Source organism: Numenius arquata, chromosome 1 (genome assembly GCF_964106895.1).
Source record: "Numenius arquata chromosome 1, bNumArq3.hap1.1, whole genome shotgun sequence".
NCBI lineage: Eukaryota > Metazoa > Chordata > Aves > Charadriiformes > Scolopacidae > Numenius > Numenius arquata.
In genome coordinates, this window is record NC_133576.1 from 109,780,207 (window position 1) to 109,798,347 (window position 18,141).

Below are 18,141 nucleotides of genomic sequence, written 5' to 3' on the forward strand. Positions count from 1 at the left end.
GGTTTTCAGGAAGTTTTATGCTAAATATAATTTAGAATAAATCATCTCTTTCATTCTACCTACAAACCTAACTTCTTTTTCTTATCTAACAGATTTGTACAAAGGGTAAGGTGCATATATTCAAATATCTGACTGTACAGGCCTGTCAGATTAAAACAGCAGATTCACTGTATCTTAATGCCATAGAACAACAGCATTTGCCACAACCCGTGGAAGAGAGGTATGTATGAAAATCTCGCCTATTTTTTTTATGCAACATTTATAAATATATTTATTTCACTTTGTTCATATCTTTAGCTTCCGGAGTTTTGCTTATTTAGATGATATTTACAGGGTACTTTTTTGAACAGAGTTTTGTTTTGCTTTAATGTATTTTATTCTAGTGAAATCCCTGTAAGAGTTTAGAACAAAATATTATTAACAATCAGTTTTGATTAAAGTTAGTAGCACATTAGGAAAAAAACTTAAAGTGAACCCTAATTTAAATCTAACCTCTTACTCATAGGCTACTGGAATATATTGAAAATAATTGAGATGGTAGTATCATTAAGTGTTGGATCTCTCTTGTAAATCTGTTAACACATTAAATAAGTTTCAATTTCTTCTGTTGTTTTATGATTTATGTGTTGGTATACATTCATTGCACAGTTTTAAGGTTTTTTTATTCATCCAGAGGCTTATGCATCCAACAAAGAGAACTGCCTGAATACTGAGACCTTTTTACAGTTAAACGTGCTAATTTGTTAGCAAAATGAAAGACAATCTTTGATGTCTTACATCAGACATCTAGGAAGTTCCAGCTTGTATAGTGGTTTAAGGACAGGAACTAGATAGCAGCTCCTTTTTATGAGAATCTCCATAGCTAATTAGAAACCAGTTTTTAGCCAGCTCTTTCTTTACTACTATGGGAAGTATAATATAACCGGTCAGAGAAAGTATGATAATGCCTTATTTTTGGAGAGAAGTGCTCAATAAAAACAAAGTGTTGATGTAAATAAAAATAGAGATGTTGCTGCTAACACCCTGGGGGGAAAAAAAAAAAAAAAACCAAACAAAAAAACAAACCCAAAACTGTCATGGAGTCTCCCTGTTAGTCATCTAGATAGAGTTTCAAGCAAATTGTTTTCCTCCGTGTGTTTGGAACACCTTTGTGTGTTTCTATCAAGTAAATGCCAAAAGTGGGAAGAATCCAGTATAAAGAGTAAGTTTTCTATTTGGGAAGTGCCTGCTGGTTGGTTTTCTGCTTTTTTTGTGTATTTTTTTCTTCTAGTATACAAGAAAATTGTCAGGCATTTCATGTCCTGTATGACATTTTGGTCATACAGAAGCACACAGCTTAGGGTAAGGGGATAGTACAGAGTACGTACCAGTTACCAAGTAACAGCCTAATGATCTATCGCATAATAATTACCATATTTTTATTTTAGAGAATAACTTCACACTTCTAAAGAAAAAACATAACCTGGTTAGGATTCCAATATGCCGTTTCTACACAAAATCCATCGTGTTACTGATAGCCGGTAATTTAATATTAGGATTAATCAGATACCTTATTCATGTGAAGACTGATAAAGTTATTTTTTAAATTACTGTGTCAATCTGAATTCAGGATTGCTGCTTTCAGGATTGCAAATGAGAGGATAATAAAGCATATTTTAAAAAAGGAAAAGTTAATTGAGTATTGCATCTAATAGTGTACTTAAATGAGTAGAGGTCATACTAGGTAATGAAACCAGAAGAGAGAGTAGTTGCCATTATTATAGTTGATTTCTTAAAAAACCTAAATTTCAAAGTCTATTTTAAAGCACCAAAAGGAGGTTTCTGTGTTAATAATTACTTCAAGCCGCAGGGAAATACCAGTTCATTTTTAATGCATCAATGGTTACAATTAAATCCATTGACTCCAGTTTTAGTTCAACTAGTTTAGTTCCTTATCTTGTGGCTAAATGACTTCAGTCAGACTCCTGTGCTACTTAGCTGGTAACTAAGCCTTTCAATCTAGTGCATAGATGAAAGTGAGCTTTACAGCAGATTATTTCTGTTGTTTTCGTTAAACATTAGACTAACCAGCCATCCCATCTGATCTATTTTACTATCAACAGACTTCAAACGGATAGTTTTTAACCATCCTATGCTATTTCACCCTCTACCATTAAGACTGGTTTGAATTTTGCTTCGATTTACGTGAAACCAGGACAGAATTCTAATGGTAAACGCTGTGATAGCTTTTTATTGTTTGGGGTTTTTTATTATTTTTATTCATATCTAGCATTGATGACATCTACCCAAGTAAAAAGGACTCAGATTCAGGTGTTGGTAGTGATAATGGAGATAAACGTTTGTCAGCAACAGAGGTAAGTTTCCTGAATTTTGTGTCCCGCTCCCGTTCCCTCTGCACCCATGTTTTGACTGTATATTAAGTTGGGTAACAGTGTGAATTAAGTAGCTCCTTGCTACTTAAAATAATTTTACTCTGATTCTTTAGTGTTTCTCTCCTCCTTAGAGGAAAAGAGATTCTGTTGCTTTTGAAACAAATGTATAAAGAATCCAACTTAGGTGCTGAATTTGTAGTTACTAAAAAGCAAATTGAAAAGGAATCCACTTACACACTGACTGGTGTTTTAAATACAAAAGCATTTAAAAAAACACAACAAGGGTTTCCAAGTATTTGGGCAAGTTTCTTGCTAAATGGAAATAAAGCACAATTATTGTGATTTCTAGTCAGACTTCTAATGGTTTCCCTCTAGTTTTTAGAGCGTGCAGTCCATTCAGAGAGCTTTGCAAACTGTTTTGCCATTCTTACACTTCCTGAAGCTGAGTTAGCTTGCTAGTGAAACTGTTATTCCAGAATTTCCTCTTTAGCTATAAATAACACCTTTAGAAAATAGATCATCTTTCCTGTAATCAAAACATAGCAATTGAAATGCTGCAAAAAATTGGTTTAAAGACAACCAACAGTAAACCAACACATTTTTATTAGCGCAAAGACTTTTTATATGAAACTATTTACTCATTCCATCCCTGCCTGACTGCTGCTCTACTATGAAGGAGAAAATAGATGCCGAGATCGGTAATCCCAAATGTATTTGGTAGTAAAGTCACCACTCTTCCTTCTGAGGAAGGAAAGCAACACCTAATGCTTGTGTCACACATGGGAATTGTGCAAGAAATACTAGCGTGTTGCAAATACAGGTTCATGTACATTGTTAATTACAGTCAGAAATCTACATGCTACACATGAGATAAACGTTAAACAATCAGTCATAAATGATCATTAAAACACTTTTTTGCAGGGTTTTTATAAATACAACAGACAAAAACTACAATTCAGTCTGAAGGCTAGTGTGGCTGTTAAGTTTCAGCTCTTTTACAGAAAATACTACAAGGTCATTTTGCATTTGTGTAACTTGAAAATCGTAACTATAATGTATCATTTGTTTGAATACTAATGTATTTTTTTATAAAACGTGCTAATTAGCTTTGGGTCCATAGGCTTAGGAGGGAGTACTTGATGAAATGAACAATTCATGTATTTCTGTGTGGCTTGTTGGTAGGGTCATTACACGGTCAATTTTTCAGAGCTCTAGTCATCTTGGGCATTTCGGGTGGAAGATACCTTGTAGTGTTGCTGTAAAATTGATCATGGTAACTTGAAGTCAAATTCTACTTTAAGGTGGTGCGCTCCTGTACTTCATCTTCTAGGAACAGTGTAGCATTTTGATTCATTTTCCACCTCCCTTTGGCCTTTTTCCTTAATTAAAATTCATTAGAACGGGTTACTCGTTAAGATCCAGATGGTGTCCCTGCTTCATTACCCGTAAGAGCAACACTTTAGTACCAGCAAGAATGTATATGAGGATTACTTCAAAATGCATCAACTTAATTCAGTATTGGAATAATATTAGGTATTTAAAATGAAAATTGGACTCTTCATCCTGTCTTTTTGTTTCTTATATGTCTATTGTTGTCTTCTATTGCTAGCTGAATTAAAATAAAACTGTGGACAAAGGAAGTGACATACAGTATCTCACCTATGAAAAAGCAATATTTTTGTATTATTGCAAGCCACTTTGGATAGTTTCTGTTTTATAGTACACTGGCAGGAAGCACCTGGAAAATCAGTTGCATAATTCTGTAGGCCCTGAAAATGAGATGTAGCCTGTTAAAGGAATGATTTTCTGTTTCCAAATAGAATGACCTGTGGCTTTTTTTACACCAACATTCCAAAATAGTTTTCTAAAAGCTGTATGTGTTACTCTGCTGAGAAAAAAATCTTGCCTGTTTTAGTATTCAGAACTTTTAATAATGCATATAAGATGCTATATGCATAATAATGCATATAACATTTTACTGTAATATATTTCAAATGACTGTTGGGAAATTGACAAAACATGAATCTTTGATCTAGAATAACTAAATCTAGTGTTTAAATGTCACATGAGATACAGCCCGAAAGAAAGAGAAGGAACTTCACTGTAACCTTGGTTGTCTGAATGAATTTATACTGTGCATATTTTTTTTTTTTTAAAAAAAAGAGCTCTTGTATTATTGTTTCAGGTCTAAAAGAACTAATGACTATTGTGCATAGAATACTTGGGAGTGTGATTTGCTTATTTTCTGTTTGAGATACTGATTTATTTCATTTTAAAACAAAATTTGTTTTTAAATTTAAAATTTATTTTAAAAATTGACAAATAGGAACAATACTGCAATGTTAGTGTACTTCATTGTGAAGCTCCAATCCTTTTGATAAGGCATTTTCAAGTCCCTGAACATCCTTTTAATTTTTTTCTCTTTAAGCAGAAGAATACAGCCAGTGAATTCATAGAGTTAAGAACATTTGTTTATGGTGGTCCACATTTACAAAACGAGTTAAGAACAGGGTATTCATGGCAAATAGGAATAATCACATGTATCTTTGATACAGTTTTTTAAGAGGAAAGCTATTTGCTCCATCCCTTATCACGAACCTTAGCTTCAGGATTCAAAAAGAGTATTTTCTACATGGAATATGAACATATAAAGGTACCAAGAATAACATAATTCTTCTAGAAGCTAGCAACTGTGGAACTGAATAATTGGTTGTATGTAACAATCTGCCATTCCAATGCAGATCTTGTGTTGCAATGGGCTGAACTGATAAACAGGGAAATACCATTTCCTTAAAATATATATATACTTAAAGGGTATGGAAAAAAACTACTATATGTATATTATAGCAGTTATAATTACAGAATACATGTATGGAATATGTGTGTGGGCAGAGTAGCGAGTTACAGAAAGAGCATCTAAAGAATGAGCAGCGCCAGTGGGTTTGCTGGGAAAGACATTTGCAAATCTCTGAGAGATTGATTGTAGTGGTAAGGTAACTCTGTCTCAGGAAAGTAAGAATAAAAACTTGGCCTTTTCTGCACACTGTATTTTTGATGTAGTTCACTTCAGGAGAGAATGTGATCAGGTCCCACTGTGAGCAGGTCACCTCCTGTCCTGCAGAACAGCAGAGCCGTAGTGACCTGGGACAGAAATGAAGGCTGATGTGTCAGTGCTTCTTTGCGTAGCCACTATCTGTAAAGTCATAGACAGGATAAGCTTATAGATAAAAGTAATGTGTTTTAATGTATGAACTAATACAGCTGAAAAAAAATGGATGAGCTTTTAAGTCAATGAAGAAAAGCTAGTGTTCTTGAGAGTTCATGGTGGTTTTTTTTTTCAGCTCTACCAGTTAATCTAATAAAAGATATTGCCTCAGCCTACAAAGTTCATTTTACTTGCTTTAGGCATTAACCTAACAAGCTGCACAGTAATGCTGGGGAGAAGAGTCTTGGAGGGAAAGAAGAAAGGACTCTGATACGAGTTTTTGTGCAGGCTTTGGTGGCTACAAGGAGCCTCTATTTTCAGCTGTCGCAGGAAAGTGCAGTGCAAAGGTGTCACTGGAAGGAGAGGACTAGTGCGGTGAGGACGATATGAAAAGAGGACAGATGAATTGTCCTGCTTGGCAGACCTACTGCGAGGATGTATTCAGCATGACTACAGCTTCCTACAACAGGATTTAGTCATTTTTGATGCTCTTGTTATCCTCTCCCATATTAGTTTCTCAGTCTTCAGTGAGCACTCTTCTTAATACGTACGTTTTTATCAGTCTTGGTTTAAGCTGAAACCAGCGTTTCTCTTCTTTCTTCTTAGCCATCTGATGAAGATACTGTCAGCTTTAATGTTCCAATGTCAGACATCGTGGAAGAAGATCAGGTTATAAAGGAAGATTCAGGTCACCATGCTAATTCAAGAAAAGGTTGGAATGCAAAAAAAGTGGAAGTTAAATACAGGGATACTCTGTTGATAATTCTATGTCAATAATTTTATAAGACTGTAAATTTAGTTTGCAAAAATCACGGCCCAACAAGCATCAATCTTTCAGGAGTCTACAAACATCATCTTTAAATTAGATACATTTTGTTTACTGCTATTTGTCCTTGGAATTTTCAGTGTTTGATTTTTCACTGGATAAATGCCTTATTAAATTGATTTTTCTTGCTTATATTCTAGTTGAATGACAGGTATTTTCACTAACTTGTGCATTTTGATTGTTTTGTAATAAATGCCTGCCTCAAAAGGCTTTGAGCATGCATATGCAGTCACATAAACAAGAAAAAAAAAAAGGTATTTTAACTTTACTGAATTGAGGTCCTTACAGGCGTTTTCCATAGCAATTCCAAGGAACTTGTTCCACCTTGTCTCAAGAGTTAACAAATTCTGTTTCTGACTGGGGGAAGAAGAATGAGAGTTAGTTTAAAATGTGCTTCCCAACCAGTAATATCAATGTGTAATAACTTTTATCAAATGCTAACTCAGATTCTGTGTTAGTAATGTACAAAGCAGAGCCCATTTCTGTACTTGGACTTAATGCATATATAAAGCTTTATTAATCAAAGTCAGCATTACCTCTGGAAAGAAATAAAACTCTTCAGATTTTGAGAGAAGATGTAATTTTATCTAAATTTTATTAAAGTAACTTAAATTTTTCTAAATTTATCTACATACTATTAAACAATGTTTCTCCAAGATCTGCACATACTAATGATAAACAGCAGGATGAAGTCAGTGAGTTGCATGTGGAAACCACATAAAGAGGAAAAGATCAGCCTTTCCCCAGTATTACATACTAGATTAAATGAACTTCAGTTGAGATACTCATCAGAATTTAGTAGAATAAGAAGTATTCTAAGTATGTAAGGGCATTACATCCTGCAGTGTTCGTTAGTACACTGGAGGGGGGTATGTTATAGGATCAGACCACTTCAAACAGGAGAAAATTATTACTGCCTTATCCCCCTGGAAGTGGTGTATGTAAGCAAGGGATTGACATAGGCTCTGAAGGCTCTGAATCATTTTGAGTTCTGCTAAGAGTCTGAGTGTTTGTTACAACAACTCTGAAGTTGCATTAAACTGCAAGGCACTGACTGAGGCGTCTGAATGTCTTAAAATACTCTGCAGCTGTCTTAACTGTGTTTTTGTACCAGTACTGGCAAGACATACTTGGTGTAGTTTAAAACTGACTTCATTGATACCTGCTGTGGTGCTTCTGATCTACAACTGTATAAGCCCAGGTTGTTGATTTTTTGCAAATTGGAAAGGAATTGGCATTGCTTATTAAAATGCAAAAGTCTTAAATTGTTTGAAGTTTTAAATATGCTTCGAATTTAAACTTTGTTTGGTTTTGAGCTTTCTAATTTAATACACCTATATTGAGTAACAAATATCGAGCTGAATCAGAAATCATTCTTCTATCTTGTTTTATTGTTGTTATTAGTGGAATTCCATCAGGGATCTCACTTGATTGTCAACGATAAGTCAAGAGAAACAGGAAACCAGTTTGATGAATCGGATACTCTTACTACTGAATTTATGAGTTACATTAAGGCAAGTTTGTGACAATTTTAAGTGGGGGGAAATATCTTCACTACTTTCATAGGTATAGACCACTGTAGACATTTTAATGAATAAGAGACTGCAATTGATATTCATTTTAAAAAAAACAAGCAACCAACTTATCTCTTTCATAGTTCCTTAAGACATGTAGTTATCAGAAAACTTTATTTACACACTAAATAAGTGTTGCTTATTATTTTTTCTTATGTACAAATACAAATGTGAAGTGTTGATTATTAGGAAGAGTTATTTATAGTTGCTGGATGTTTAGAACACTACAAGTTATCTTATATTTCCTTGTTCTTTTATGGCTTTTATACTGAAAAAAGATTGAGGGATTTATTTTTTTTTTTAGATAGTTAAAAAGTTATTATTAGTAGTGGTTTTGGATAGTTGAAGTGTTACCAAAATGATCATAGGTTTCCTGCATACAGATTTTCAGCAAGTGCACACATTTGACATGAATGAAACAGATAAAAATGGGATAAAATACTTTTGTCCTCCCCTGACACAGGGGTACACTCATCTGAAGCTGACTGTACGTTATATTATACATAAACCTTGTGTTTCCTTTCCTTAATCTTCTCACTTCATCATCTTGATTTCTTTAAGTAGTGTACCTCTTGAAGACTATTCCCTTGGGTATTTCCTCTACCATAACAAGATAATATTATCTGAAATAATGTGTCGCAGACAGTGATTCAGTAAAATATAGGTTGCTTTATTGAATTTCAATATAATATTGCTAGAGTGAGCAGTTTCATTTCTTTTAATTTTGATATCTTCTTTACAATATGGTTGTTGAGATCAGCAGGTTGGTGACTTGAACAGGTAGTACATGCATTTTATTCTGAGGATTTTGAACTTGGGGCATTTTCCTTCTTGTGCAGATTTCTGAGTCTGTTGTGTTCTTTGGTTTCTATTTAGCGTGTGCTAGAACGCCTTTTGGGACAGTGGGGGGTCTTCTAAAATTGAGGTACTGGTTAACCAAACCATACATTAAATCCGTACAATTTGCAGTGCAAAAGAGATTAGGCTTGAGGATTTTGCAAGTTTTCAAATGTTAGTCCTAATTTATATGGCTTTATTTATATTATTATTATTATTCCAACAGACTGAGGATCACCTTCTAGAATAAGAACAGCGTTTTTGTCACCTTATGATATATGCCCTTCTTACAGGAAAAATCATGTGCTTGATTCCTGTGAAAAGAAAAAGAAAAAAGAATGGCTTTATTTATTCTACTGGGGAACGGGGCATCTTTGGGGAATGTTAGAGAAGCTGATGCACTCTTCAGTAGCACATCTAGCAGAGCTGGATAGCATTTGTTGGTACAGGGTGATGCGACTGATGTGCCAAACATGACACAAAAGAGGATAAGCCTCTCTGTTTTCTGTTGTTTATTCTTTAGTAGTACAAATGCACATCCATTCAGAGAGCTTCTGTCTTTACTGGCAGCTGAACTGCTTCAGTGTTCCTGCCTATCTGAGACGAAAGAGAAGAGAAAATTGTAAAGCACCAAATGGAAGTATAAGAGAGTCATGTTTTCTAATAAGTAGCACTTCGTATTTATAGGTAGGACAGTGGGGGCTGTGATTTATGCCTATGTTGAACTCAAAATAACTGGCTGACTGATATGAATTGTTTCATGCAGTTTTTGTTCTGATTTGTAAAAAAAAAAAAAGAAAAGAAGTATTCATGACTTAAGATTGTCGAGTAAGAATCCTGTTAATAATTATAGATGAAGTACATAATTGCTTCTGTTTGCATATCTGGAATTTCCTTGCTCTGTAAACAAATCTGGCTGCAGGAAGAGACCAAGTAGGGATTTTGGTTAATGGAAGCATTGTTTGCATACACCAGAGAGGCACAAATGAAATCTGGGACACAGAATAAAGAATTCTCATGCTGCTTGACTTTCTTTTTACAGTTAAAGGAGGGTAAGGGCTGTTGACCTCAATAAAATCTGCATAGTGAATAGAAGATCTTGTAATCAGTATCTTAAAAGGGGGTAGAGTGAGGAGTGGAGCAGCAGTGTTGGATTGCTTCAACTAGCCACCTTAAATTGTTACATAAATTAGGTCAGGGCTGAGTCTCAAAGCAAAATTTATCAGCCTACTTAATTGCAAAGTTCAGTTCTCAGTATCACTTTGTCTGCTTACAGAGCAGAGCAGCTGAGTGTGATGAATTATTGAGAATAGAAGAGGACACACAATGGCAAACAGACGAAATGTAAGTATTTTTTATGTCTCTATAAGTAATTAGCTGTGTCGTTTCATTAGATTGACCAGAACTGGCATTTCCTTATCAGTTAATAATTTTGTAGACTTGGAGGCATGACAGAAGCATAGTCTTGCACTTTGTGTGTGCTTAATGTTGTAGACATTATTGCTGAATAGAGTGGATGTTATATTACAACTAATTTGTATGCACCAATAATGCTGCAATATTTTTACCTGTGTATAATGCAAGCTTTCTAACCAGGTATTTTGATATTTAGTCTGTTAATGGTATTGCTAAAAAAAGATTTTATCAAAACTTGTAAGATCTAAATTTAGTGTACATTTTTAAAAAAGTAATTTAATTGGAAAAAAACCCTCAGTCTTTTTTCTTCTTTTGTCATAATTTTAACTCAGAAGCAATTGTTAATTCATAGACATTAATTCAAGAACAGAGCAAGTGAACATCAGTTACAGAAGAGAGTGCATAAGAAAAGGGCGTTTAGCGTGACAGTGTACTGTGAAGTTGGTACTAAGCAGAACAGTGGAGTCCTATATGATTTAAAACCAAAAATTGAGGGAAAGGGAGCGTAAGTACTTTCTCAAAGAGCCTTATTGGCAGAACTATCAGGTGATTGTGTTTCTAAACCCTGAAAAGAATTACTGATGTTGAAAAGCAAAAGAAAGCATCCTGGTCCGTTAAGAGAATCATCGTATTTAGTACTTACATTAAAACAATACGTGTTGTGAGTGCAGTTAATAGGAGTCAAATATTGGTAAATAAATTTTCAATTTTAGAAGTCTGTTTAATTGAATGCTAAAAGTTTTAATTCATCACATTTGTTTATATACTTATTAGATTGTGGGACTTAGACAAAGCACTGGAGAATTTTTTCAAAAGAAACTTTTTGGATAAATTCTGCATGTACTAGTGTGCAGAGAGGATGGTTTTTCCTCTCTGTAGTGTTTGCACGCCAGCTGGAAGATACAGCTCACAAATTGAAATTCAGACTACCCTTGATAATTGCTGTTGTACCTCTTTTTTAGAATGCTTTTGTTTTCTGTTATAGAATAAATTTATCAGAAGAACAAACTATTGATATAGCAATGATAGAACAACTAAGAGAAGCAGTAGATTTGTTACAAGATCCCAACAGGTACGCTTACAATAGCTGATGTGTTAACATAATGTATTTGAAGTTTTTGTGAATTACTTTAGAGTTCTTTTTTAACTGATAATTGAAAGTTCTCCGGAGTTATGAAGTGCTTCTTTAGCATACCAATACTTTTTGCTTAGGTAGTTAAGAAGGAAATGTCCATTCTCTCTTTGAGTATCTAGACAAGATTTCCAGTAAATTAAGAAGGATTTCATGTATAGAAGAAACCTAAATTTAGAGGTGGAGACAGCTCTTATCTATTCATCTCATGTACACTACTGTGATTTTTCTGAAGTTTTGTCTAGGATAGTCATATTTCTTCTAGGGACTCTAAGCTCTCCTTTGCTTATTCATGCTTGCTGTATTTTATTGGGGATTGGAGAAGGTCTTCTGGCCAAGCTTCACCCCACCTCAATGGAGCACGTGACTGAATTAGTGGTGGAGTTTCTTTAGCTTTCCTCTGAAATCAAAAGGAGAAAGAGGAAGAGGCATCTAGAGAAAGTTATTTAGATTTCCCCTGACTACAGAAGGCAAAGTTTTATAATTTAGGTGCTTATTTCAGGTGGCTAAAGTCAGGTGGAATGACTCTGGATCTGTGAATAAAAAAAGGAATAAATATTTAAAAGAAAATAAATGCTTGTCCTACTGAAAAGGTCTGACAAGAGTGGTGTAGGTAGTTCTGTCCAGATGCTTGCTATTGCTTTTCTTTGTGTAACCACCTTCAGAAATTTATTAAGTTCATTTTAAAACAAGGTAACTCGTTTTTCTTCGCTATTTCTATGAGGTACCTGGTTTAGAGCTTAATTTGTCTGAAGACTAGAAACCTCTTCGTTGCTTCCAGTCTAAAGTATCCTTGTTTCTCCTTCTTGCTTTGGCCATTTGTTCTTGCAACTGCACTGTTCTTTAGTTTAAATGCCTGTTCTGATACCACTTTTTCACCTACCAGACCTTCCTGCTTTTCAGGACAGAAATGCACTCCTGTTAGTATTTCTAGAGACAATTATCTGGCTTTATTTTGAATCACATAGAGAATACTTGAATTCTTGAATCGTATACCAAATACTTGAATCACAAGTGTTTTTGCTTAATGAAAAGTCATACAAATTAGGAAAGCTTTTTAGTTCCTATGGTTTGTGTGTGATAGTATACCATGGCTTCCGCACCTCATATGGGGCTTATTACTTTGTGGAAAAGTATTGCAATTAATTAAAAATGAAAAAGCCTGGTTTAAAAAAACACAAAAAAAATCAGGTTTTTATGTATTTTACATATTTAATTTTTCTTGTTAAATTAAAAATGGCATTAAAATACAGAAAATTAATCTGTTTCTCCATGCATATTTGGATGTGCTTTCATCAGTAACACTGTAGTAGATTTGAAATGTGGCCTTTAAAAATGGCTAATCATGTCATGCATGTCTGTATTTTTCCTCTAGTTTTTTGGATAGTGGGTTTGGGACTTTTTGTGGCTGCACTTTCTCTTTCTAACCTTAAACTATGAGTATTCTTAATTTACTGAGCACTATATAGGCCTTTCAGTGTATGTCTCCTGTATGTTAACATCCAGGCTTACCCAGCGAGATACACCTGGGTGCCTAATACTTGCCAAATGGTGCTGTAGACTTTCAATCCTCTGGGCCATGGGATCTTCATTTCTTTTATAAATACTGGATTACATGGCAGTTTGTTATATACTTGCATTATATAAACCAGTGTGAGAAAATTTTGGTTTTCATACTGAATAGTTTTTGTGTCTTTATCCAGATCCACAAAGTAAATGCTTCTATTGCTCCTCAGTTTAAGATGCACAAAAGCTTTCATGTGCTTTTAACTTAAATCTAGAGCACATCAAAAACTGTAACTGTCCCCGTAGAGGTTTCCTTTGTGCATCAGTGTAACTCTAATCACCTAGTCAGGGTAACCTAGTTGAAATAACCAGCTCAAGCCAGATTTATCCTTATCTCATGCCGAAGGCCGTTTAGGAGTTAGAAAGAAAAACCCCTGTAGGGGCTGCAGCAGTAAGTGATGCTGACATGCCTAACGTGCACTGACTAGAGTTCAGTGTAGGGCACATCAATTGCAGCTATTTTCACTCATGGGTATGACTATTAAACTTGTAAAATGCTTGTCCAGTTATTATTGTCCTAGTGTTCTGCAGAGTTTCAAATCTGCATACCCTATGGTGCACATAAGCAATATTTCAGTTCTGGAAAGGAAAAAGATTTCAGACTCAACTTTTTTTTCAGTATTTTCAGATGTTTGCTTCAGATTCCTATATTCTCTTTCCTATATTCACTGCTTTCTTTTGGATCATTGTCTGTTGTGAATTTATTGTTGCGCTGCTTTATTTTCATCCCCTGTAAATTAAATTTGAATATCTAACCAGGGCTGTGGCTTCTATTTGAACACAGGGCACCAGAGGTTGGTTATAGAAATCTACAGTCTTCTAGATAATGGCACAGTTGTTAGTGGTAAACAGGTCCTTTTGTTTTGGTACCAGCCATTGCTCATGGTGATGTTTTTCAAATGAAAGCATAAACATTGCTTTCACTGAACTGGGGACAGTGAAGCATCAGGAGGGATTTCAAAAAGTTGTTAAGAGATAACACTGAGTAGGTTAAAACCATAACTATAAAACGATTTCATATATCCATTTATTTGAAATTAAATACTGAGCAGAATGGTTACCAAAGCTATACCCCAGCGCAAGGTTTTTATTTCAAACCTTGCAGATTAATCATGGATATTTCCGAGAGCAGTGGTGTGAATCTGTATCGCATGGAACCAGCAACAGCTTTAGAATTTCAGGAGTCTACAGTAAAGTGTGTTTATCTACTTTTTTTAGGTAAAAATAATGCATTTGTTGGACTAATCATATTCAAGTTTCTACACAATGAATTACATATTTACATTTGTTTATCTTTATACATAGCAGTCAAATGCAGATGGAGATGTCTTCCCTTGGTCAGGTACGTTAATGAGTGTATTGTTACGAAATATTTGGGGGGGAAAGACAGGAAATGAGCCAACAATTTCATCAAATATTAATCTACCAAGTAGGGAAGGAAAAAATTTAGTAGGCTGGAGGACAAAACTAATTTTTATGGAATTGCTTTTATTTTTTTACATGTGATTACATAAGATTTATTTTTTTCCTGTGTTTATCAATTTTTTATCTTAGTTTTTTCCCTCTGTGTAGGGCTTTCATCATAGCTCGGCTATGCATACTGGTCTACCATCCCACCCCCCCGTCTCCCTGTTCTGGTGTAGAAAAACAGTACATTCGTTAAGGATAACCCCAAAATATTTTATAAACTAAAAATTAGTGTTTTCCCAGAGCTCTGTCGCTATAGATACAGAGAGTATATAAACTATGATTTGGAATTTTACGTGCTGCTTATTATTTGATCTGTATCCTGACTGGTGAACTGGTGTTCTTTATGATGTACTTTGTTTAGATTTACATTATCCACCTGTTAGTGCTGGAACCACAAGTATATAGTATCTGCTTACTGCTTTGTTCGCTTTTCATCACAGTATTTGTAATAAATGCTTCTGAGGTAATGTTATGCAAAAAAAGATGTAGTTCTCTTTCCAGCGATACACAGTCTAAAGAGTTTTTAATCTTACAGAGAGAAAATGCTGAAGAGGAACTAGAATTTCAGAGGAGGAGGGAATTGATAATGGAGAAAGCAAAGCCTGAAGTGAGAACTTGTGAACAGGGTGAAAAATGGTCATTGAGTCAGGTATGGAAGTGTCTGGGTGCAATAAATGTGGAATTACTTAGACTGGATTGTTGCATTCTGTCACTTTGTGTGTAGAGATCATAGTGGGTATGGGCTTGTTGTTTGGTTTGGGTTGGGTTTTTTGCCTTAGCATGAATCTCGGTTTGGCTGTGAATGGGAAGTTGATTAAGACCTATCTCTCAGGTAAAAAACTGATACAATGGAATTAATTAAAAGTCTTTTCTTCCAATAAACACCATAGTAGTTGCAGTGGTTACGTTTCCCTGGAAAAAATGTCACTTCAAAGTTAGATCTTCAGTAAAATTAAACACCTGATTCCTCTTCCGTGTCGCCCCAAATATTCTTGTACCTGTATAAGCTGCTAAGTTTTTGTTAATGGCACTATTTTTAATGTGTTTAATATTACAGGCGGTATGTAGGTTGAGATAATAGTTTTAAAGTTTCAAAAATATTTTAAGTTTTGTGTACATTGCAATGATCCAGAAATGGAAAACTATGGAAAAAATCAATTTAAATATTTGGTGCATGTTACCACTTCACGACTTTTTTGTATAGGGATTTTTGTGATTGCTTTTGCAAGATTCTGAGAACAAAATTATGTAATGTTCTATATATAGGTATATATACAAAATATATATATTCTAATATATATTTACGTATTTTATAGATCACATAAAATATGTATTATATATTTTGTATATAAACGATAAAATATATATTATGGTCTATCTTATCCATACATAGATTGCATCTAGTTTATCTTCATGCTCTTCACATACTCTTATGTATAATCATTATTACCGTCAAATATTCCTATGATATCCTTGTGACTTTGTTAGTCTTAATTTTGTCTTTATTTTTTCTTAAAATATCAAATTCAAAAAAATTGAGTTGGTTCATCTCTTTTGTTATATTGTTGTATGTTGGGGTTACCACACTTTATTTGGAACAGTTCTTACTGCATTGCTGAGATCAAACAGATAAGAGTAATTCAGCATCAAAATGTCTGTGGTCTTTGTATTTTGATGAACTGCTTAACAAGGACACTGCTGATTCACTTTTAAGAACCTTAAGAACCTTTTAAAAAGAAGAAATAAATCTTCCTAAACAGGTGTAGAGGGCCTGACCTGCACTGTGTTATGCAGGTGAAAGCACTAGGGGCACGTTCCATGAAATGGAAACACAAGTTTTTAATCACACTACGTTCTGTCTAGTATAGTAAGCGCTTGTGTTACTAAATTAATTCAATTTAGCATAAATTCAAAATTCTGACTAGAGACCTGCATGCTGTGGGAGAGGTTAGACCTGCAACGTAGAGATAACTAGCAGGCCTGTTGCAGGAACACAGTCCCTGAGCACAGGAGTGCTCAAGTGTGTGAGTCCCCGGGTAGAACCAGCTGGGATCAGATGAGTAAGATTTCTTTCTGTTTATTCTAGGTAATATAGTGGTTGAGGTAATCCTCTGAAAGATGTTTAAAGCTGAAGATTTTTTTTTTAAGCTTCAAAAGAAGCCACGAAAAGTCATGAAGTAAAATGGGGGTGTAATCTTCCTTCACATCTTGCTAACTTTTGGAAAACTCTGTGACTGTTGGGACCAAGTGTTCCAAGTGCTGTATTTTTTTTTTTCTTCCCCATTTTTTATCTGTTAAATAAAAAATTGGCCCTCAGGAAATGATTTTGAATTGAATTATAATTTGTTTTTACTTATGCCAGCTGTGTTTCTGCCGACTGAGTTATGATTGATGCAGAATTATGGGTTGTATTTCATATTAACATGACTTACATGTTTCCAATTTAACTATAGCAGAAGTGGTAACAAAAGGTACGTTATTGAATTTATAAAATGAGTTGGTTACGGAATAGTTCTCTCTTCAAATTTATATTAAAAATCTCTATTTGCATATTAAATTCTTGGTGATAGTTTAATTACAAAATCTGTGAGACAAAATTGGATACTGCATTTGAACGAACAAACATTAAAATCCTATAAATACAGGATTTAAATGAAGAAATGAATGACAAGTCTGTACAAATAATTTTCACAAGTTTTTTTAAAATGTTGTTCAACTAGCAATAAAAGTATTTACTATTCTTGAAAATTAATTCTTTTCAGTGAAAAAAAAGAATTATGTATTAATGTGTATCTGAGTATCATGAGTAAAATATCCTGTTGTGGTATATCACTAATACAGTTGATTAAATGATCTCTTTTTTTTCTTTTTTTTTTCCCAAACGTGCAGAATGATCTAATTGTTTGGAATACCAGTGGGCAAGCCTCTCACAACGAGGTAAGATGCTAGTGCTATTTGTTTGTCTCTTATATGTTTTATATGAATGGTTCCTATACTAAATGAAACATGTAATTGAATATCACAGAAAATATGACTGAGCTCATTAGTAATGACTATGTGGTTTAATTGGCCTGTGGTTTATTTTTGTCATCTTAAGGATGTATTAGGGTACAAAAATATACTTTCTGATAAGCTTGTTTCTAAGTTGTGTAGTTTAGTATAAAACATTTAATTTTTTCACATTTTGTTCATTCTGCTACATTTTCTTTTTTTTGACTCTTCATTGTTCCACAAGAGTTTCTATTGATTTCAATGCAATTTTTTTTTTGCAGAGTTGTGTCATGTCCTTGGTTAGCTTTCAGAGAAGAGTCTGATTTTTATTGATCCTATTGCTTTCACAGTGTGAACCTCAGTCAAAGGTCGAAATGGGAAACAGTAGAGAGCTCCTTATGGAGATTTTTTTTCCCTTCATATTTTCTGTGCAGAAACAGGGCTTCTCCCTCTATATTGCTCTCTGTATGAGCATCTTGAAAATTCATGAGGACCCAGCCACATTCCACCAGTGTTAGTGAGGGGACTCCTATAGTTCCTGGCTCCCTGAGAAATCGCTTTTTAAATAGGATTCCCATTGCAGAGTTTTGTTTGCCGGGCTCTTTCTATGTTACCATTGCTGGTATGATGATGATACCTCACCTTTTCCTGTATGCTGCTACTCCATCTCCTGCTGCAACTGTTAGCCTAGTTCAGGGTCAAGGGCGATCCTGCTCTGAGGTGTACGCTTAACTTCCTCTTTTTTGCTTTTT

At 34.5% G+C, this 18,141-nt stretch overlaps 1 protein-coding gene across 1 annotated transcript in view; it reads left to right on the forward strand.

Moving 5' to 3' along the window:
- LRCH1 (leucine rich repeats and calponin homology domain containing 1) overlaps positions 1–18,141 on the forward strand; it is a 130,772-nt gene that overhangs the window by 75,172 nt on the left and 37,459 nt on the right. The window contains exons 6-14 of the mRNA XM_074157733.1: positions 93–220; positions 2,270–2,354; positions 6,184–6,289; positions 7,808–7,917; positions 10,091–10,158; positions 11,216–11,302; positions 14,234–14,270; positions 14,934–15,047; positions 17,288–17,335. Coding sequence (XP_074013834.1) covers positions 93–220; positions 2,270–2,354; positions 6,184–6,289; positions 7,808–7,917; positions 10,091–10,158; positions 11,216–11,302; positions 14,234–14,270; positions 14,934–15,047; positions 17,288–17,335 — 783 coding nt within the window. The remainder of the gene's footprint in view (positions 1–92; positions 221–2,269; positions 2,355–6,183; positions 6,290–7,807; positions 7,918–10,090; positions 10,159–11,215; positions 11,303–14,233; positions 14,271–14,933; positions 15,048–17,287; positions 17,336–18,141) is intronic.